The 20,179-nt window shown below is 55.8% G+C and overlaps 3 protein-coding genes across 19 annotated transcripts in view; 2 read left to right on the plus strand and 1 right to left on the minus strand.

The window, feature by feature from the left end:
* MED12L (mediator complex subunit 12L) overlaps nt 1–562 on the minus strand; it is a 104,690-nt gene extending 104,128 nt beyond the window's left edge. For all 13 annotated transcript variants that reach the window (XR_014885655.1, XM_085233336.1, XM_085233334.1 and 10 more), the window contains exon 1: nt 422–562. Coding sequence is in view for 12 of the 13 variants with exons in the window: in XM_085233336.1 (XP_085089462.1) it covers nt 422–520 (99 nt within the window). In the remaining variant the exon portion in view is untranslated. The remainder of the gene's footprint in view (nt 1–421) is intronic.
* CLRN1 (clarin 1) lies at nt 227–7,869 on the plus strand. 5 transcript variants are annotated; one of them, XM_085233351.1, is made up of 4 exons: nt 227–345; nt 2,655–3,670; nt 5,636–5,815; nt 6,091–7,869. In XM_085233351.1, exons 2-4 carry the CDS (start codon nt 3,418–3,420, stop codon nt 6,354–6,356), a joined length of 699 nt encoding a protein of 232 aa, XP_085089477.1. In that variant the 5' UTR covers nt 227–345; nt 2,655–3,417; the 3' UTR covers nt 6,357–7,869. The 5 variants fall into 5 exon arrangements, with proteins under 5 accessions (XP_085089477.1, XP_085089480.1, XP_085089478.1 ...); XM_085233354.1 differs by having other exon boundaries at nt 243–345; nt 3,287–3,670; XM_085233352.1 differs by having other exon boundaries at nt 248–345; nt 2,847–3,670.
* Nucleotides 7,870–9,181: 1,312 nt separating this feature from the next.
* MINDY4B (MINDY family member 4B) lies at nt 9,182–17,441 on the plus strand. The gene is made up of 11 exons (XM_085233345.1): nt 9,182–9,200; nt 9,931–10,044; nt 10,814–10,933; nt 11,444–11,535; nt 11,933–12,098; nt 12,530–12,595; nt 12,926–12,996; nt 15,928–16,000; nt 16,171–16,275; nt 16,833–17,013; nt 17,258–17,441. Exons 2-11 carry the CDS (start codon nt 10,030–10,032, stop codon nt 17,398–17,400), a joined length of 1,032 nt encoding a protein of 343 aa, XP_085089471.1. The 5' UTR covers nt 9,182–9,200; nt 9,931–10,029; the 3' UTR covers nt 17,401–17,441.
* The last annotated feature ends 2,738 nt before the right edge of the window (nt 17,442–20,179 follow it).

Genomic DNA, 20,179 nt, shown 5'->3' on the forward strand with positions numbered 1-20,179 from the left:
CCGCCCGCGGGTCCCCGCGGCCGGGCTGCGGCACCCAGCCGCCCTCGCACCGGGCCGGGCCCCGCGGGCGCCGCGCTGCGTTTGGAAGGGCGGGCGAAGCTCCGCTCGGGGCCGCCGAGCCCTCCGACCGCGGCCGCCTCTCCGCTCCGCCGCGGCCCCGCACGGCGCGGCCCTGCCCCGTCCCACACCCCCGGCTCGCCACAGAAAATGCAAGTCAGCAGCGGCTCCGCAGCGCCTGATGCCGCTCAAAAGTTTCGGGGGAGGCGCCGGGCCGGGAGCCGAGGGCGGCGGCCGGGAGCGGGGCGGGCCGGGCCCGGTGCAGCCGGCACAGCACGGCACTGCATGGTACGGTACGGTACTGCATGGCACGGCGCGGCACTGCACGGCACGGCACCGCACTGCACGGCACGGCACGACTCACCTCCTTCTGGCGCGGGTCCTGCGGATAGACGTCGGGCGGCCCCAAGCGCGGCCGCTTGAGCGGTCTCTGCTCATAGCTGAGGAGCCCGAAGGCGGCCATGATCGCTCATGTTCGCCGCGCAGCGGGCGGGCGCTGGAGCGGGCTCCGAGCGGCAGGGAGCAGCACTCGGCGCTCGCCCCCCGCCTCAGCCCCCGCCGCGCCGGGGGTTGGGCTGCGCGCCGCCGCCGAGGCCGGGCACGGGGCGGGGGCGGCTCCGCTCCGCGCGCCTCGCGCCGGGCACGCCGCCCTGCGGAGCCGGCCGTGACGCCGCCCCGGCCCTCCCGCGGCCCCGGGTGAGCGCTCCCGTGCCCCGGCCCGGCGCGCTCGCTCGCGGTATCGCGTTCCCATTCGCGACACCGTTAATTTTAGCGAGCGAATAATTCGCCGAGGACGACCGATCGATCGATCGCCGCCCCGGGGAAGCGGCCCCGGCCGACTCCCGGCTCCCGGCTCGGCTGCGGCCGGCGACACGCGCCCGGCTCTGCGGCTCCCCGCGCTGCCCCGCGGACCCCGAAGGCGCGCGCGGCCCCGTCGCCTCCCTGGGAGGGGTTCGGGCCCCGCTCCCGGCCGGGCATCGCGGCGGCACCCGGCGTGCGACCCCGCCACGCGCTGCCCCGGCCCGGCCCGGCCCGGCCCTGCCCCGCGGTTCCGGCACGCGCCTGTGCCTCCTGCGGGCGGAGCGGAGCGCGGCTCGGTGCCCCCGGGGCTCCCGCTGCCCCAGGGCCGGGCGGTGCCGCGCCGCCCCGCTGGACGGTGAGAAGGATGCCGGCAGAGCCGTTGGTGCTGGTTAACATCTCCAGAATAAAAGCAGCCACAGCTTCAACCTTAGGCTGAAAACCCTCTTCTTCCTGGCCGGGGTGTTCAGCTTTGTGTGCGCCCTGGGGACCGCAGCTGCCATCGAAACCCAGAGACACTTACCTCCCTTCCTGAAGCAGCACTGGGGCCTCTGTCCCAGCTTGCAGTGTGTCCTGCAGCACAGAGGCATCCTCCTCTCCCAGCTCAGGGCCCATCTCCCAATCCGCTGCGCTGACAGCTGCTTTACTGCATCAGCACTGTAAAAGTAAGCACAGAAACTATTTTTCTATTCACTGCTTTTAACAGATCCTCTGCTCATGCTGCATCCCCAGGACAGCACACACACATACAATGTATTTTAGAAACACATGGTCAAACAACGAGTTGCAAACAGTTCTGAATGCACTTAATAACAGTACTGTACAAGTTAACTATGAGATTACTATTGCTAAAAGCAGGAAATAGAGGCAAACTACATTTCTTTGTCTCTAAGCAGTTCTCTAATCAAACCCAAGATAAATTAAAAGATGAAGCTAAATTAGGTAGTAAATACCTTCAGACTTCCAGCTCTGGTTTGGGACACTTTCTCAACAGCTCTTCTGACCATACTTGGCCCAAAGCTCACATCCTACAGACCAGCACTCCTCAATCCCACCAGCAGATAAATCCAGAACGTCTCCTCAATGATGCTGGCATGCAGAATTGCAATACCAGCGTTGTGCCCCCAAGCTTTGGTAAGGTTCACATCATGCATATTTGAAGATAAGGTGTTTGACAAAGTCTCGGGAATAAAACATCTGGATGTATTTAAACACACGTCTCCATCTTCCAAAGATTTAGGTGAAGCAGAATGTCTGACAGCTGCTAACGAGCACTCCTTGTCCTGTACTGATTCCCCTGTGCTTTACATGCTGTCTACTCCTGTCTTTTGAGCCTACAAACATCCTGGTCTGGAGCTTTAGTTCCTTCCTCCTCAAGAAGCACAGCTGGTGAGCCCAGGTTTGGTGCGGCTGGCTCTGTTCAGAGACCCACCTTCCCCCTCCGGAGGCCTCCTCAGAGTAATGATCCTTGGAAAGACCCCTGCAGTTATTGCTTTGGGGATTTTCTAGCATGTGCCCTGCAACGCTCCTGCTGCAGAATACCTCAGGAGCATTCCCAGTTCATTCATAAGAGCACGGAATTTTCAAAGGCATGAACTACTGCTGTGTTTGAAAACGCCGCCAGAAGGCTGAATCATGACACAAATTCATCAACAATATGACTGCAGTGAGATTACATATTCCCCCCCCATTAAATTCTTCCTACAAACCCCTTAGATATATACACGTAGGCTCGCGTCTTTGCTTTCACTGCTATTTTGTGGCGATAGTCGTGCCTAAATGCTACGGTCCCTCCTCAGGCAACAGTCGGTGCGTTCTGACTGCGTTCCCAACCACCGCCCGCAGCCTCTTCTCAGCGCCGAGCGCAGCGCCACCTCCCGGTTACTCGCAATGATCACAGCAAAAGGCACAGCCTTAAGCTTAGCTTAAATAACCGTCTGCCTGCACGCTGCCTTGCTTCATTTTAATTCTATGGAGTGTTCCTGCTGCAGACAGGCATCCAGGTAACAAACCACTCCTGAACTGAGCTGATCAGAGAACTGAAAGGAAAAAAACCAAAGCCCTACGCTGGCTCCAAACCTGGGGCTGATCAGCTCCTGGAGGGGCAGCAGGGACAGGACAGGCGCCGGGCCCCCGCCAGGTGAGCACGTACGCAGTGCCGCTGGATGCTGTAGGATCACCCGGCCCAGCCCGAGCTCCGTGCTGCCCTCCCCTGCACTGGGTAAGCTGCCATAACGAGCAGAGCTCGGCACTGCTGGCTCTGAGGGATTCCCAGCACACAGAGCCCTCTGAAAGCCTCCTTTCTGCACGGCCAATAACTCAACGGGCGGCCGAGCCCGGCGCTGTCACAGCCTGCCCAATCAGGCAGCCGGGAAGCGGAGCGCCCATCGAATTACACGTTCCCTTGTTACCTTACTCCTCCACTATCAAGTGACACCGAGGACGGACGGCTTCGCTCTGCAGACGATCCCATCGGTTCGAGGAGCTGCAGGAGGATGGGGAGGAGCGCACCGGGGGGCACCGCGGCAGCCCCCCGCTGAGAGCGCGGCCCCCCGCAGCGCCATGCCCGCCCCACAGAAGAAAATTCTCTTCTGCCTGGCTGGGGTGTTCAGCTTCGTGTGCGCCCTGGGGACCGCAGCCGCCATCGGCACCCAGCTGTGGGTGAAGGGAACCATCCTCTGCAAGACGGGCGCGCTGCTGGTCAACGCCACCGGGCCGGAGCTGGAGAAGTTCATCGGGGAGATCCGGTATGGGCTCTTCCATGGCGAGCGAGTGAGGCAGTGCGGGCTCGGGGGGAGGCCCTTCCAGTTCTCATGTGAGTAACAGAGGCACCTCAATGATCGAACGCTGCTCGGGGGCTGGGAGGTACCGACCCTGTACCTCACAGGGCTCAACAGGAGAAAAATGCTCTAAAGCCAAATGCTGCTCTTCATCTTTTAGCTTTCAGCTTTAAATCACTCTTTTTTCCTGACACTAGCAAAGCTTGCTAACATTTTCAGCGATCTGTGTTTCGATTACAGTCGTTCACATTTGAAAAATATATGTGCTATTACTTTAAGTATTTTTGTTTTCCAATTAATCTTTGTCATCCTTCTGTGTGTGCCAATGCCACAACCTCTGTTCTGTTACGAAAGACAAACTAAGCTAGCAGGAATCCCACAAAGAAGCTGAGGCATAGGTGCACACTGCTGCTGAAACAAAGCAGCCAGAAGTTCGCAGTCTGCACTACGGATTGAAAACTGCTCTCCTGTTACTGGCTGACATTCAGTCAACTGATGTGCAAATTGAGCTTGGTATCCAACATACCAAATTTTACCAAAGGCTGTTAAAAATGGTTTTGCTTTACATGTGATACTCGTAACCTCTCATCCCTAAGGATAAGGTCCATGGAATGATGCAGGGAAGACAGTTTGCCTGTAGCAACACAGTCACCTCCTGCAACACACCCTGCATGCTACCTGCGGTTATTACAGAACACATTTTGGGAGCAATCTGCTAAAACAGCTCCAAGAAGTACTCCAGTGAAGTTTACCCTCACTGTAGCTGTACCCTTCTCATCTCTGCTCAGAATTGTCATCTAACCAAAGTTTGTTACACACACATTCACTGCACCAGGCAGAATACACAAGAGAAGCACACCAAAGTTCGTGCTGCACAGCGACGGCGCATTCTCACACGGCTGGTGCCTGCAGGGTGCCTTGTCTGCAGGCTGAGCTGCAGGAGCCCAGCAGGGCAGGCTGTGAGCTCTCACCAACTGGCCATGAAAACGTTGGCATTTTCATTACAATTTGTTCTTTGATCATCTTTTGTTTAGATTAAAGAGCAAATACATCACTGCTGCTCCAGTAGGGCTCAGAGCTCCATGTGCATCCCAGACTGCAGCACAGCCACGCAGCAGAGCCATGCATGGTGATGCTCAGTGTGTCTAAGAGAAATGGCATATAAAATAGGCCAAGTGATTTAGTTCAGTGTTTGTTCCACTAAACGCTCCCCCCTGGCCACTACATCTCTTTTAATTGTGAAAGGAATTTGGTCTGCCAGCAAGCTCTGCTCAGCCAGGGAAGGCCTTCTGCCTCATTTACTCCTGCTGCTTCTCATCAGTTTCTAGGTCAGCAGTTCATTTTCTAAAGGTCGCAGGCTTGCACACTAACACAGTATTTCATTCATTACTGGGTATGTTTTCCTTGCAAGATGGCATTGCTGCTGAAATTAATTTTTCCCTGATATGTCACAAAATTGTAGTGACAAAAACTATAAATGCAGGTGCCAAGGGAAAGATCCAGCACACTGCAGTAACTTCTCCTTAAAGGACAAAATCCCGTATCAATAAATCAAGTTGTTGTTCTTCATCTCCTTTCAGTTCATTACCTTGCTTTTTGAGCCTTCTGCTTCAGATGTGATGCATCCCTTGAGCTTTTTACTCACAGACACAGGACAGGAACCCCACCTTCAGGGTGTCCACATCTCCCCTTGGCAGCAGCTCCTGATGGACACTGCACATAGCAGGGGATTGAAACTAGATGGTCACTGCGGTCCTTTGCAACCCAGGCCATTCTATGATTGATTCTATGACTCACCTTCAGGATGACTTTGGGAGCACAAAGAGAACTTCGGGGCTTCCTGTGCGCCCCTCCAGCGAGATCAGTAGTGGGGGTGGAGGACAGACTGCGCTTGGGAAAGCACAGTTTGAAGCAATAAGCACAGATTAGCAGGAAAGCCTTACATGACTTCCAAATTAACTTTGCTTAGTGTTTATAATATTTTCTAACTTCACTTTTAGTTTTTCCAGACTTGCTCAAGATTATCCCTGCGAGCATCCACGTCAGCGTCATTCTCTTCTGCACAGTGCTGATCATCTTCACGCTGGTGGGAATGGGCTTTTTCCTGTACAATGCCTTCGGCAGCCCCTACGAAACACTGCACGGCCCCGTGGGGCTGTACCTGTGGAGCTTCATCGCCTGTGAGTACCCTCTGCAGGCTGCACATCCATGCGTGCAGCCACGGCACGGGGACCAAACAGAGCATGGGGGGCAGGCAGGAGGGGCTGGTTTTGCTGCAGGGCTTTGTGCACAGCAGAGCAGATCACAGGGCACGGATGCTGCCCGTGGTGTGTTGGCAGCAGGGTGGGTGGGAGCCAACCCCCAGCAGTGGGGCAGTTCCAGCAGCCCAAAGGCCCCGGGGACACCGCGCTGTTCCTGCAGGGACCGCACTGATGGCATCTTGCGCTCCTCCCAGGTTCCTGCGGCTGTCTCATCATGATCCTCTTCTCCTCCGAGGTGAAGATCCACCACCTCTCAGAGAAAATTGCTAACTTTAAGGAGAAAAGTTTCACATTTAAGACCCACAGTGAACGGTTTGCAGACTCCTTCTGGATCATCCTGGCCTGTTCCCTGGTGCACTTCCTCAACACGCTGCTGATACGCCTGGCCGGGTTTGAGTTCCCCTTCTCTAAACCCAAGGACTCGGGGACAGCCACTGGTGCTGCAGACCTGATGTATTAGAGCCACACCGCGTGAGGACAGAGGTGTTCATCATTGCTACCTTTAGCAGCCGCCACCTGCACCAGCTTTTAAAGAAGTTAAAAACAAGAGAAGGTTTCAGATAACTGATGGTGTGACACACGCAGTAAATAAAAGATAACGTCCTAGTTGATAAACCCAGATCAGAATACCCTTTCTCTCTTGGATTAAAGCCTTACTGAGGCATCTGCTTCTCTTTCCTCCAGAGCTGATTTGGAAAGCAGCTGCTATGAACAGAACTGAGAACTCAACAGCACAGGGCTGGAGCAGAGGCACAGCAAGGGGACTGCCATACAGCCACCTCCCATCACCAGCACAGCTTGACCCACCTGCAGCTCTCAGGGAGCCACAGCACAACCCCTGCAGCACCGGGCAGCAGAGAATGGGGCAGGGAGAAGAGCGCCAGCTCTGCTTTTGGCACCAGCCCTGCCACAGACTTGTAGGGGAAGACAGCACGAGGACGATGCAGCCCCCGAGCGCCCTGCTGACACCTCACACAGAGGCATCATTTCTATCCATAAGGAGTTCTGAGCTTTAAAAACCCAATCTTTAACTCCCCAGAGCTCCATTTTGTAGAGCAATCCACGCAGCAAGAACTTTGTGCCTCAGGATAAGGTGTTGCATGCAGAAATATAACACGCGCTCACACTGCTGCACCCCAAGGTGAGGGGTGAACCCAGGGGCAGAGCAATGCGAGCTCAAACCCAGCAGCGCCCACCAGGGCTATGAGGATCTCTGCCAGCAGGCAGCAAGTTGTCACCAAGAAGCGCAAATAAAATGGACAAAATGGGCTGAAACGCCATAGCCAGCACATGCATGCTGCGGCAGACCAGGCACTGACAAGGGAAAGCCTAAGAGTCTCCAGCACAAGGGGTGATGAAACTTTGAGCAAATGGATATATTTGCCCCTCTGCCCTTACCTCCCGCTCAGGCAAGGTGCTCCAGCCGCTCACCAGGTGCGCTATGCTCACCCCAACCACAGGTGCATGGAAGGGCTTCATCCTACCAACACTGCCGCACAGGGACACCGCGCAGAGCACTCGGCACAGGAGGAGCCTGGGGGACCTGCCCAGCTCCCATTTATCTGTGGAGGTCAGCTCCTGCACAGCTGCGTGCCATGAGCAATCCCTCACAGCCACATGCAGCAGCCCTGGCATGCAGGGCCTGGTTCTGGGAGCCCCAAGATGCAGTGGTGTGCAGGCTGGCCTTGCTGATGCAGATACCCATTTTTATACTTCCACAATGAGTGGCAAAACATTCGGTGCTGGCTGCTGGCTCTGTCTGTGCGAGGTTTGGCGCCCACAGCTCTGCTCCTCTGAGCCTCTTACAGAGCAGCTTCGTCCTGGGCTGTGCGATACACGCCTTGCTCCTCACCATGTGCAACGGGGTCTGCAAGGTGCCGTGACCACCTACAATTCATTTATGATTCTCTTCCTAATTAATGTGTGTGCCTTTATTAATTAATACAACGTGTCTTCTGGACACATAATTTCTACCACGTCTCACTGCATGATTTACTAAACCACAACTAACGAGGAGTAATGTTCCACCCTCCCTGCTCCTGGTGTTCCATGGATTGTCCTCCTCTGCAGCACTGCTGCCCGTTGGTGGGGGCATCGGGCTGCTCTCAGTTCTGTGTCCACCTCAGGTGCCCCTGCCTGCTCTGAAGGAGCAGCATTTGTAAAAAAAGAACTGCACAGACCTGCCTCAGTGCTGAAGGGCAACCCACTCCAGTCACGTTTGTTGTGTGGTGGAGAAGGGCCCAGCTGCTGGGGAGCCCTTCACAAAGAGCACTCCCATCCCACTCCATCTTATTCCCATCCCGATCCATCCCACCCTACCCGCAACCATGAGACCAGCTGTTACTGCCATCCTTGCCCAGTTCCCAAGGCAAACAGAGCAGCTGATCAGCAAACCGAGCTGGGGCACTGTGTGTGTCTGAGCACCCAATGCAGCAGCTGCAGCACGCGTGGTGCTCCGCTCGTGCTCCTGGATGAACACCAGCAAGCACCAGCATGCGCTCTGTGCATCGCTGCGAATCCACGAGCATCAACTACAGTTTTTCCCTGTGTCGTTTCTAGAATGGTTTATTTCATGCTTAAAAAAAAAATGAATAGTGAGGAGAAATATCTAAATATGTTTTGAAAGTTTTCCTGAAAATTCAGATCTGTTATTATCGCAATAAAAAATAGTACACAGGTGTGTCTGTCCATCTAAACAGCATTATAAATATGCACGGACTGCCTGGGTGGGAGTCAGGCTCCTCCAGGGGTCAGGTTCTGAGCAGGGAGCACAGAGCATGTCTGATGCTAATTAAAGTTTAATCACGATGTGACAGCAGCAGGCAGACGAGAGGACAAGGGCTGTGCAGTGGGCAACCGGCTCTGCTCCAGGGGCTGAGCAGGCCGAGCATGCAGTGCACACTGCTCACACCTGAGCGAACGATGCGCGCTGCACACACTGAGCACACGGTGCCCCACGCTGCTCTGGAGGAGATCTCCAGCAGAATTTCGGATCTAGACAAATGGAGAAAAATTTTCAGTTTCTGTGGGTAAGTTTTTTAGTCCACTTCATTATCATCACATTCTACATTCCAGAGTTCTAAAATGTTGTTAATTTTAATATGACTGTTTGTGATGTGCTGTTATTATTACTAATGTTATGTTGTATGTTATTATTAAAAGCAGCAGCTTTTACTCGCTTTCTCTCCTGCAGTTCTCTTCCGGCTGCCTCCCATTTCCAAATGCACGACCAACACCTCTATTTGCCTTTAATGTGCGTTTCCTTTCCCTTTGCAGCCGGGAAGGCAGTCAGACCAGCCCCCAGGTGGGTATTTCTCCCTCGGGTTGTGCTGTGCTCTCATCCCCAGGCATTGCAATCCCTCTGCGAGGCCCACACGGACATGTGTGCTTCATGTTTTCTAAAGGGCTGTTTTCCCGATCTGAACCAAAGCAGCAGGACGTAAATTAACCTTTCTGACCCTGCTTAACATTTTTTGTGGACAATTTAAGAACACGGGGAAAAAAAGCTATGAAATGAAGAACTACTCAATGTGTTTGGACCCTGCCCTGCGCTCGGGCTGACAAACACAGACGTTCACATCCTGAAGTCCAAACATTCTTCCACACTGTAATCATTCACTTCTGTGGGAGCTGTTTTTAACAGTGGGAACCAGTTGGAAGTGAGATGCACAAACATGTATTTACCCGACACAGATGTGCCTGAGCTGCACGCCCTCGCGGTTCATACGCAGTGCAGTGACTCAGGACTGTAACTGATATTTGGAAGTGAACGGCTCACACCTCTTAGAGCAACCACTTGTAAACAGAACCTGATTGAATTTGCCCTGTCAGAAGCAGGAATATCCGCAGTTGGTTTGTTAGCACTCCAAAACACTGCAGGAAAGCTCAGCTGCTCAGCTTCGTGCCCACAGCTGGCAGCGGCTGGTGAAGGGCAGTGAGGGCTGAGCACAGCTTGGGAGGGCAGGGAGCGAGCGGGAGCTGGGAGGAGGGAGCCTGGAGCAGGGAACCCCCAGCAGCGCTACGTATCCCTGCAGGGACCTGCGGGCTGCGGGCGCGGAGCGCTGAGCACCAGAGGAGCCCTGGAGCCGCGTGTGACACCCGCAGAGCCACAGCACGCGGGGCGGCCCATCACCATGGACACGGCGATGGTGAGCAGCACGGGCAGCACGGAACCTGACCCGGAGCTGGCAGTGTGTGAGGGCTGCGGGCTGCTGCTGTTGCTTACAGAGTTACCATCATTACTTGTGTATGAGGCTCCCACAGAGCGTGGCTGTAACACACACTCATAATTCCGGTTGCTGCCAGGCATGCCCCTGCCTCCCAGGGCTTTCCTAGGTACCAGCTGTGAGAGGCAGGAGGCCCAGCAGCAGGAGAGCACTTCTCTGCTGCCAAATACCAAATGTCAGTGCTTGGTGCCTGGGCCCCAGAACCTGACCGGCGTTCTGTGGGCGATGGGTCCCCGCACCAACCTCATGTCTGTGACCTCTGACACAACCCCACCACTGTGGTATAAATGTAATAAAAAGCTCAGGGTGTGAAACTGGAGGTGAAACCTGGCAGGAGAGGTGGTGCAGACCACAGCCAGGGAAGTCCCATCCCATAGAGAGGGCAAACACAGCCTTCATTCAGGGTCAGAGTCACAGCTCCCCCAGCCCATGGCCAAGCACAGCCCCACAGCTCCCCCATCCCCACAGCTCCCCAATCCCCACAGCTCCCCAATCCCCACAGCTCCCAATCCCCACAGCTCCCCAATCCCCACAGCTCCCAATCCCCACAGCTCCCCCAGCCCCAGCCTATGGCCGAGCACAGCCCGCAGGACGCAGCGCAGGCAGCATGCAGGCAGGACCATGACATGCACTCTGCAGCACAGTGAGTTGCAGGCGCCCATAGGGGGCTGTAGCTGCTGTTTCCCTGCAGGCACTGCGGACGCTGCTGCTCGGGAAGGCATCGTGCACCTTCAGCCAGGACTGGACACGGGCACACTTCAGGTTCCGTGAGCCGCACTCTGACCTGGCCTATGCTCTGGAGGCCGAGAAGGTAATGCTGCAATGTGACCCACAGCCACGCTCCTTCCTGCAGCGCTCAGCGGGATGGATGGGCTTCGGTGCAGACGCTGGAGCAGCTTTGGGCGGAATGGCAGCAGTGCAGGTGTGAGCTGGAAACACCGTGGCACTGCACGCTTGCAGCAGCCGAGCGGCACAGACCTGCACTGCCCACCTCTCCTCGTGCAGCTCCTGCCTCTCACTGCCCCACCTGGAACCCAAACAGCTGAAGCCACCACTCCGGGTGTTGCGGCTGCCCCACAGAGACCAGCCCCACACAGCACAGCATCGGGCGCTTCTCACACAGAGATTTCTTATTTTTAGGTGCATCAGATCTTTTTCAATTTATTTTCCCATTTACCTTAGGAGAAGTCATCGGCCCTCCTGAATTACTGGGGGAAAGCAGAACAGCTCCCCGTGCGCAGCAGCAGCACGGCTTGGAGCTGCTGTACCACGTGCCAGGTGAGCTCATGGGCACCACCAGCTGCTTTCTTTGTGTTTCCAGGGAGGAACGAGAGCCATTGTGATGGCTGTACAAGCAAACATCATTAAATACCTGCTCTTCATGAGGAACACAGAACACACTCACCTGGAGAGGTAAGCAAAACCATATCTTGCATTGTTTGAACTAACAAAACCAGCACCAGCCTCTAAGTTGTACCAGACGGAACATAACCAGGTTTGCAGCTGCCGATGGAGATCTGCACCTGCAGCAATGAGATGCCTGGCTCCCAGGCAAGGTTTTACCTTCTTTGTTGATGTAGGAGTGAGGCTTGCTCCCTCAGTGCAATCACTGGGTGCAGCCCAGTGTCAGGCCCCACCTGGGGACTCTCAGCATCCTCAAGGATGTACCCACAACTGGTGGCTGCATGGGGCCGGGCGGGTGATGGGGACATGGGCACAGGGACACAGGGACACAGGGACACAGGGACACAGGGCCCTGCTGCCCCTGCCCACACCTGTCAGTTGTGCTCTGCTCTGCCCCGCACTGCAGACTGCACAAAATCAGACAGAAGGAGCAAGGAGAGGCCCTGGCCGCGGCACTGGCGGACAGCCTGTGGGCAGCGGGGGACGGCCGGAGAGCCGCTGTCTGCATCCTCACTGCAGCCACCCACTGCTCCCCTCCTGCAGGCTACAAAGCTGACAGCTTCACTGAGCGGGTGGGTATGGAAATGCTTCCTGCAAATATGGTTCTTAAAAGACATTTGGTCTGAACTGTCTACAGACCAGAAACAGCTCATTAGCCTGCCCCTAACTTACAGTGCATCGCATAACCTAAGAACATTGGAGCCACGTCCAGGCGGAGCTTGGCAGGTGTTCCTGCCTCCTTGTGAAGGCGTGACTTCCTTGTAGAGCTGATTTGTTAAACTCCGGTCTTTCTTCTCCTGTTAGAAGAAGGAATAAGTTGACTTAAAGCCTTTCCTTAACTTCTATCCATTATCTGTCGGCATAAAACTGAACTCTGCTGTTCAGGAAGGGTCAGTGTGGGTTCCTGTGTTTGCCTTTCGTTTGTCCGAAGGAAACACTGAATTTCCACTTCTGGATGTACTGTCTCCTTTGTGGTTCCTCACCTCACACTCCTGCTCTACAGATCAACCTGTTTGAGTTCCCCGAGAAAGCAGCAGCTCAGGAGTTCATCTTTGACCACATTGGCTGTGTATGTATGGAGTATCGTCTCCGTTCTGAGTTGTTTTTTTTGTTTGTTTGGCAAACAGGAAACATTTTGTACTTGATTTAAACAGGTTTCTTGAGCCATTAGCCCAAACCTGGAAAAACGTGCAAAAATAGGCTAGTCAAGAACTGGAAGTTTCTGTTATTTCATCTGATTTTAATCAGCAAAACTGTAGCAAAGCCTTCCCAGAGTGACACCCCGTTCACTCGGCTCAGTGTATTTACCCAGCATTGCAGTTAAGCAGAGGAATTGCTTTAATTAAGCATCACACAGCTACTGTAATTTCCTCTCTAATTACTTCTTTCTTTTTTCCAGTTCAGAGATGAAGGAAGTCACGGACTGATCCTGTTTTTATACAGTTTACTTTTCTCTAGGACACTGAAAAGGTACATTTCCTTCTAAAATTATTTTTGCCATTTTCCTCTGGTTACATCTGATGAAATGGTCCTTTTCTTCTGTTACTTAAATGCTCCGTCCTGGGCTAACGAGGAGCAGCTGGCTGAGTGTTGAGGAGAAAGGCGCTGCTGTCATACAGCATTACTGAGTGCGCTCGTGCTGATACCTCTGGGAGCAGCAGGGAGGGAGCAGCAGAGAGAGGCGGGTGTGCAAAGCTGTGTGCAGCTCTGTGTGCAGCTGTGTGTGCAGCGCTGTGTGCAGCTGTGTGTGCAGCTCTGTGTGCAGCTGTGTGTGCAGCTGTGTGCGCAGCTGTGTGTGCAGCTGTGTGTGCAGCTCTGTGTGCAGCTCTGTGCGCAGCTCTGTGTGTGCAGCTCTGTGTGCAGCTGTGTGTGCAGCTCTGTGTGTGCAGCTGTGTGTGCAGCTGTGTGTGTGCAGCTGTGTGTGCAGCTCTGTGTGTGCAGCTGTGTGTGCAGCTGTGTGTGCAGCTGTGTGTGCAGCTCTGTGCGCAGCTGTGTGTGCAGCTCTGTGTGTGCAGCTGTGTGCGCAGCTCTGTGTGCAGCTGTGTGCGCAGCTCTGTGTGCAGCTGTGTGCAGCTCTGTGTGCAGCTGTGTGTGCAGCTGTGTGTGTGCAGCTGTGTGTGCAGCTCTGTGTGCGCAGCTGTGTGTGCAGCTGTGTGTGCAGCTGTGTGTGCAGCTGTGTGCGCAGCTGTGTGCGCAGCTCTGTGCGCAGCTCTGTGTGCAGCTCTGTGTGCAGCTGTGTGTGCAGCTCTGTGCGCAGCTCTGTGTGCAGCTCTGTGCGCAGCTCTGTGTGCAGCTGTGTGTGCAGCTGTGTGTGCAGCTGTGTGTGCAGCTGTGTGTGCAGCTCTGTGTGTGCAGCTGTGTGTGCAGCTGTGTGTGCAGCTGTGTGCGCAGCTGTGTGTGCAGCTGTGTGCGCAGCTCTGTGTGCAGCTGTGTGTGCAGCTGTGTGCGCAGCTGTGTGTGCAGCTCTGTGTGCAGCTGTGTGCAGCTGTGTGCGCAGCTCTGTGTGCAGCTCTGTGCGCAGCTCTGTGTGCAGCTGTGTGTGCAGCTGTGTGTGCAGCTCTGTGTGCAGCTGTGTGTGCAGCTCTGTGCGCAGCTGTGTGTGCAGCTGTGTGTGCAGCTCTGTGTGTGCAGCTCTGTGTGTGCAGCTCTGTGTGCAGCTCTGTGTGCAGCTCTGTGCGCAGCTGTGTGTGCAGCTCTGTGTGCAGCTGTGTGTGCAGCTCTGTGTGTGCAGCTCTGTGTGCAGCTGTGTGTGCAGCTGTGTGTGCAGCTCTGTGCGCAGCTCTGTGTGCAGCTGTGTGTGCAGCTCTGTGTGTGCAGCTGTGTGTGCAGCTGTGTGTGCAGCTCTGTGTGTGCAGCTGTGTGTGCAGCTGTGTGTGTGCAGCTGTGTGTGCAGCTCTGTGTGTGCAGCTGTGTGTGCAGCTCTGTGTGCAGCTGTGTGTGCAGCTGTGTGTGCAGCTGTGTGTGCAGCTCTGTGTGTGCAGCTGTGTGTGCAGCTCTGTGTGCAGCTGTGTGCGCAGCTGTGTGTGCAGCTGTGTGCAGCTCTGTGTGCAGCTGTGTGCGCAGCTGTGTGTGTGCAGCTGTGTGTGCAGCTCTGTGTGCGCAGCTCTGTGTGCAGCTGTGTGTGCAGCTGTGTGTGCAGCTGTGTGCGCAGCTGTGTGCGCAGCTCTGTGCGCAGCTCTGTGTGCAGCTCTGTGTGCAGCTGTGTGTGCAGCTCTGTGCGCAGCTCTGTGTGCAGCTCTGTGCGCAGCTCTGTGTGCAGCTGTGTGTGCAGCTGTGTGTGCAGCTGTGTGTGCAGCTGTGTGTGCAGCTCTGTGTGTGCAGCTGTGTGTGCAGCTGTGTGTGCAGCTGTGTGCGCAGCTGTGTGTGCAGCTGTGTGCGCAGCTCTGTGTGCAGCTGTGTGTGCAGCTGTGTGCGCAGCTGTGTGTGCAGCTCTGTGTGCAGCTGTGTGCAGCTGTGTGCGCAGCTCTGTGTGCAGCTCTGTGCGCAGCTCTGTGTGCAGCTGTGTGTGCAGCTGTGTGTGCAGCTCTGTGTGCAGCTGTGTGTGCAGCTCTGTGCGCAGCTGTGTGTGCAGCTGTGTGTGCAGCTCTGTGTGTGCAGCTCTGTGTGTGCAGCTCTGTGCGCAGCTGTGTGTGCAGCTCTGTGTGCAGCTGTGTGTGCAGCTCTGTGTGCAGCTGTGTGTGCAGCTCTGTGCGCAGCTGTGTGTGCAGCTGTGTGTGCAGCTCTGTGTGTGCAGCTCTGTGTGTGCAGCTCTGTGTGCAGCTGTGTGTGCAGCTGTGTGCGCAGCTGTGTGTGCAGCTCTGTGTGCAGCTGTGTGTGCAGCTCTGCGTGCAGCTCTGTGCGCAGCTCTGTGTGCAGCTCCACGGGCAGCTGCAACTGCACACACTGGAGGAGCATTGCAGAGTGACAGAACACGAGCTAATCCCACAGATTTCCAAAGTCATAGCCACGCTGATGAACTTACAAAAATCACAAAAGTATCACTGTGTTAGCAGAGGAAACTGATAGAATCTTTCTCAAACTGATGTAAAAGGATTTGTGCAAAGACGCTGCAGATCAGCAGCTGAGCTGTGCCTGTGTCACACCCACTGCTCAGCAAAAATTGCACTGCTTCTGCAAATAGTTGTATTCGGGTCAAACTTGGGTGTAATTGAAGACTTTAACAACATTTGTACTGCAGAAGGTCTGAATCCGACCCTAAATTTGAATTTAATAGAACCAGGCCAGAAATACAAGAGCTCAGCCAGACCACTGCGCTGGGTCACTGCTGCCATGCCAGTGAAAAAAAAGAAAACGAAACAACTCTGTGACATTTCTTCCTGCTTTCCTTATTGCTCACACGCGATGCACGCAGCTCCCTTCACCGCTGATGCGGGACACAGTGCTCTGTGTTTGGCTGCACAGGGTCCGGGAGGAGCTGGGTGCCACAGCACCGCAGCTGTTGGAATGCAGCTCTGGAAAAGTCATCTGCACGCAGGTAGGATCGGCCCAATTTGCCAACGTACCCATCATTGCTATGACCGACGGTAGATTTAGGAAAGCACCCCACTTGTTCGTCAGATAAAGAGGGCGGGCTTTGCACGAGGGCCGCGGGAGAGGCGGTGGGAAGGCGGTGCAGCTCCGTGCTGACAGCGGCTCCTCCCGCAGGCAGCGCTTCTGCTCGTCCTGGCGGGCCGCACGCAGCCCGGGCAGCGCAGCGAGGTGGGCTTCCTGCGCTGGGGCGGTGAGGAGGCCGAGCGCCGCCTGGCCCCGGTGAGCCCCGCCGACCTGGCCCCGCATCCCATTCCCGGCCCCGCATCCCATTCCCGGCCCCGCATCCCATTCCCAGTCCCGCATCCCATTCCCGGCCCCGCATCCCATTCCCGGCCCCGCATCCCATTCCCGGCCCCGCATCCCGCGGCAGGTGACGCAATGGCGATTTCTCGCCTCGTGCTTTGCCTCACCGGGCGTCCGGAGATGTGCCTCGGGCTTTCGGCACCAACGCAGCTCTCGCATCCCTTTAGCCAAGGCTTTCCGCCGGCCCACGCCGTGCAGCTTTGCCTCCGGGCGGGCGGTGAGGGCTGAGCTCCCTCCTCCATCCACCCGTCTCCCTGACCCCATCCTGACAGAGGCACCTGGGGCCACGGCACCCTCGGGGCTGCTGGCCCGGGATCCCTGGCCAGGGCTGCTGTGGCTCACTGTCTGCCACGTGTGACCACCGCACAGATACAATAAGGGCAAATGGCCACGAGGCACACCTGGCACAGCAGAGCCGACGCTCCTGAGAAGCACTGGCAGTGCTGAATGCCCACCGACCGTTCTGCCCCTAGGTTGGCAGCATGCTGAAAACTCCCAAGTTCCCCATCTGGCTGTGCAGCATCAACGGGACTCACAGCGTCCTCTTCAGCACCAACCGGCTGCTCCTGTCCGACTGGAAGATGGAGCACATCTTTCACCTGTATTTCTACACTGGGCAGTGCAGGCAGACGAGAACAGCCCACCTGACCATAGGTGTGTGTCCCAGCTCACCCCCCCACGGATGCTGCGCTGTGGGTGTCATGTACAGATGTGTGCAGGACTGCACGTGTGCACAGCTCTGCATGTCCAGCCCCACACACAGCCCATGCTGCAGGGCACCCGCACACTGATGCATACATACAGCACGTTTGTATTTTCCCACCCAGGAGCAAAGTGCCCCCAGGCACCCGCACTTCCCAGAGCCCCACACACCTTCAGAACCATGTTTCACTTCCAGATACCCACTCGCATCACTGGGAAGAGGGCCGCAGCGAGGCCGCGAGCAGCCCGGGGAGGAGGGCTCCATCGCTGGAGATGGCCATCAGGACCAAGTGGCCGGGGGCGGCCGTCGGATGGAATGGCACGCAGCCCTTCTTCTGAGCTGCCCCTCCCCCCCCCCCCCCACCACCACCAGCACCAGGAGCAGGGCCATCACTGGCACCGCCACAGCCCTCAACCGGAGCTGGCGGGGAAAAGGAAACAGCACGGCAAAGCGGTCATTTCCTCCCAGGCAGAGATGTTCAAGAAATAAAAGTGTGTCGTGAAAGTGCTGACCACAGTGTGAGGTTAAATAATACTAAGCACTGACAATACTGTGGGCGTCACAATCATTTGGCCTGGTGTGAGCACCCAATTCTGCTGCCTGCTACAAGCGAGGTTTGCTCCCAGCCCTCCATACCCAGCCCTCTCCTGCTGCCCATGGCAGGCACAGCCCTGACCCGCAGCATCCCACGGGCAGCCCCGTGCTGCTCCCACCATGCAGGCCGTGCACACCACCACGTTACAAACTGTTCTCTGCTTCCTTTTTTAGACCTCACCTGAAAAAGCTGTTAGTCATACCAAAAATGTGTGCTGTAATGACAGCTGTCTTGAGAATAAACCTTCCTGCGAGCAACCCACAGATTCAGGCCCCTGGATGAAAAAAAGGAAGAAAAAGAGGGCGGTCAGAACCAGCCTGCAATGGTGCCAGATTGGGCACCATTGGGGCTCTGCACTGCTCCCTGCTCCCCTCCTGCAGTTTCTGCTCAGGTCGAAGCTCTGCCACCGCCCCAAGTGTGCCACGTCCCTGCAGCAGAGCAGAGGGCACTGCAGCCCCTGGTGCCCGCAGTCCCCAGGGCCACCACCACCAGGGCGCAGCCTGCCCGGCACAGAGCTGCGGGGCCGGGACCCCGGGGCATCATGCAGAGGCATAAGGCAGGGCAAGCTGCAGCCCAGTGTCCACCAGCAGCCCAGCCCGGTGCCCACCAGCAGGCTGTCCCTGCCAGGCTGTGCAATGGTGGCTGTACCAGGACAGGCAGAGCTGAGGCAGGGCAGGCAGGGCCCCGGTGAGTCACGTCTGGTGCGCAGTGCTGCCATGCGTGGGGAGGAACCACACCACAGCCCAGGGCAGCCAAGGGTGGTTTTTAAGGCAGGTCAGCTTATTCATGCTTGAGAACGCCTTTGACAAGGTAAGGAAGTCAGTGTTCATGCTAAACAGAGCATACTTATTCTACCTGAGGAATACTGGCATGTGCTCACACAAACAATGGATTAATAAAGCACAAACAGAGCCATGAAATAAATGCCAATCAGGCTCGACTAACCAGCACTGAGGGGCGTACTGCACAGCCAGGCATGCTGTGTGGTAGTGCCAACTAAATGGGGTCCCATGAAGGTACAAAGGTGCCAAAGAACAGCATTCAGAGCTGTGCTCCAGGTCAGTGCGGCGGCTGCCCACTGACACACCAGCAGCGGTCAGAGCACAGCTGGCAGCACTGGGCCCCAATGCCACATCTTGCACACACAGCTGCAATGAATGCATGCATGGTTTCAAAAGAAAGAATCAGGAACAGAAATGTGCTGCACCAGACTGCGGAAGCAGCCCCACTGCCTCCCTCGGGGCTTCGCCCTTCCTCCCCCTGCCCCTCCATCTGTTATAACCTCCGCGCAGTGCAAGGCTAAATTTAAGACGCAAGTTCCCCTCAATGAGAAGGAAGCCCTTTCTGCAAGCTAACAGCACACTTACAGATGCTTTAAAAATAACAAGCAATAACAGCAGTCTGGCTGTAGGTTAAACTTAGATGGAAAAAGCAAACAAACAAAACACTCAGCTCCTTGCAGAGCCCTGCATTCATAACAGAGCTCGGCTGCAGATTTTCCTTTCTAGCCCAGGGATCTCTTTGCAGAAGATGCACAGCCCACCGGGGTGCTTCGGACACACAGGGATAGGTGGGGTGGGGGCTGCCTGAAAAACTGCCTGAGCCTCAGTGAGGCTCATGGGAAACAAAGCCAGACATGTGGGTGAAACTCCTAGCACAGCATGGCACCTCGTGTGAGTCAGCCTCAGAGACAGCAAGTACCGGAGCCTCACGGCAAGCTGCAGCACCGCACCTGGAGGGAGAGGGGCACCAAGAAAAGGGATTCCCTGGCAGAAATGGCTTCCAGGCGCCCTGTGGGGCCTCCGGGGAGCTTTGCCCGTACCTCCTGCAGGCAGCAAAGGTATCCCAGCACCGCCTCCCCCTCGCAGCCCACCCTCCTCCTCCCATCCCCAGGAGCTTTGGAGAGTGGTGGGAGCACTGCCCAGCTCAGGGTCCTGCCCACCCTCAGGGCTGTGCCCATACTTTCAGGTGCCGGGTTTGTGGGACTCGGAGATCAGAATACAGCAGACTGTTATCAGATATTTATTGCTGCCCCTCGTAGTCTCAAAATGGCTTTACAAACTGCAACTCTCCCTGATTCCCCAGAGTACAAAACCAAATGTATCAGACAATAGCTGTATGTTTTTCTCCCTTTCTTAGTGTGCTCTGAGCCTGACTGTATATGGAGGGCAGATTTTTTAAACCGAAATTAAAAAGCCAATGTCTGTACACAAAACGAGAACTGCACCACGTGGGCAGTGATGCCCCCACAGCAGCCCCAGCCCCTCCGAGGCTCTTTGCTCCGGTTCTGCAGAGCACCCCTTTGCTGGAAGCACAGCTGCTGGGCAGGGTGCACGTAACCCAGGCACGCACCCGGCAGCTTTGTGTGTGTTACTGCTGTACATTTAACTGCAGGCTCTAGAGTGCTAAAAAGAGTGGAATAGCCACATTCTAGCACATAAGTGTGTGTGTATATATATATATATATAATAAAGTATTTTAAAATTACTCCGTGGAAAGTGCAGGAAAATAAGAAACACCCT

This window comes from Meleagris gallopavo, chromosome 11, assembly GCF_905368555.1.
Source record: "Meleagris gallopavo chromosome 11, MGAL_WU_HG_1.1, whole genome shotgun sequence".
Taxonomy (NCBI): domain Eukaryota; kingdom Metazoa; phylum Chordata; class Aves; order Galliformes; family Phasianidae; genus Meleagris; species Meleagris gallopavo.

Bases quoted from the DNA above. Each gene is read 5' to 3' on its own strand.
- CLRN1 (XM_085233351.1), top strand. From the start codon at position 3,418: ATGCCCGCCCCACAGAAGAAAATTCTCTTCTGCCTGGCTGGGGTGTTC. The intron at 3,671-5,635 runs GTGAGTAACAGA...CTTCACTTTTAG, and splicing joins GAGGCCCTTCCAGTTCTCAT to TTTTTCCAGACTTGCTCAAG. The intron at 5,816-6,090 runs GTGAGTACCCTC...CGCTCCTCCCAG, and splicing joins CCTGTGGAGCTTCATCGCCT to GTTCCTGCGGCTGTCTCATC.
- MINDY4B (XM_085233345.1), top strand. The intron at 10,934-11,443 runs GTAATGCTGCAA...TTGTGTTTCCAG, and splicing joins ATGCTCTGGAGGCCGAGAAG to GGAGGAACGAGAGCCATTGT. The intron at 11,536-11,932 runs GTAAGCAAAACC...CCCGCACTGCAG, and splicing joins GAACACACTCACCTGGAGAG to ACTGCACAAAATCAGACAGA.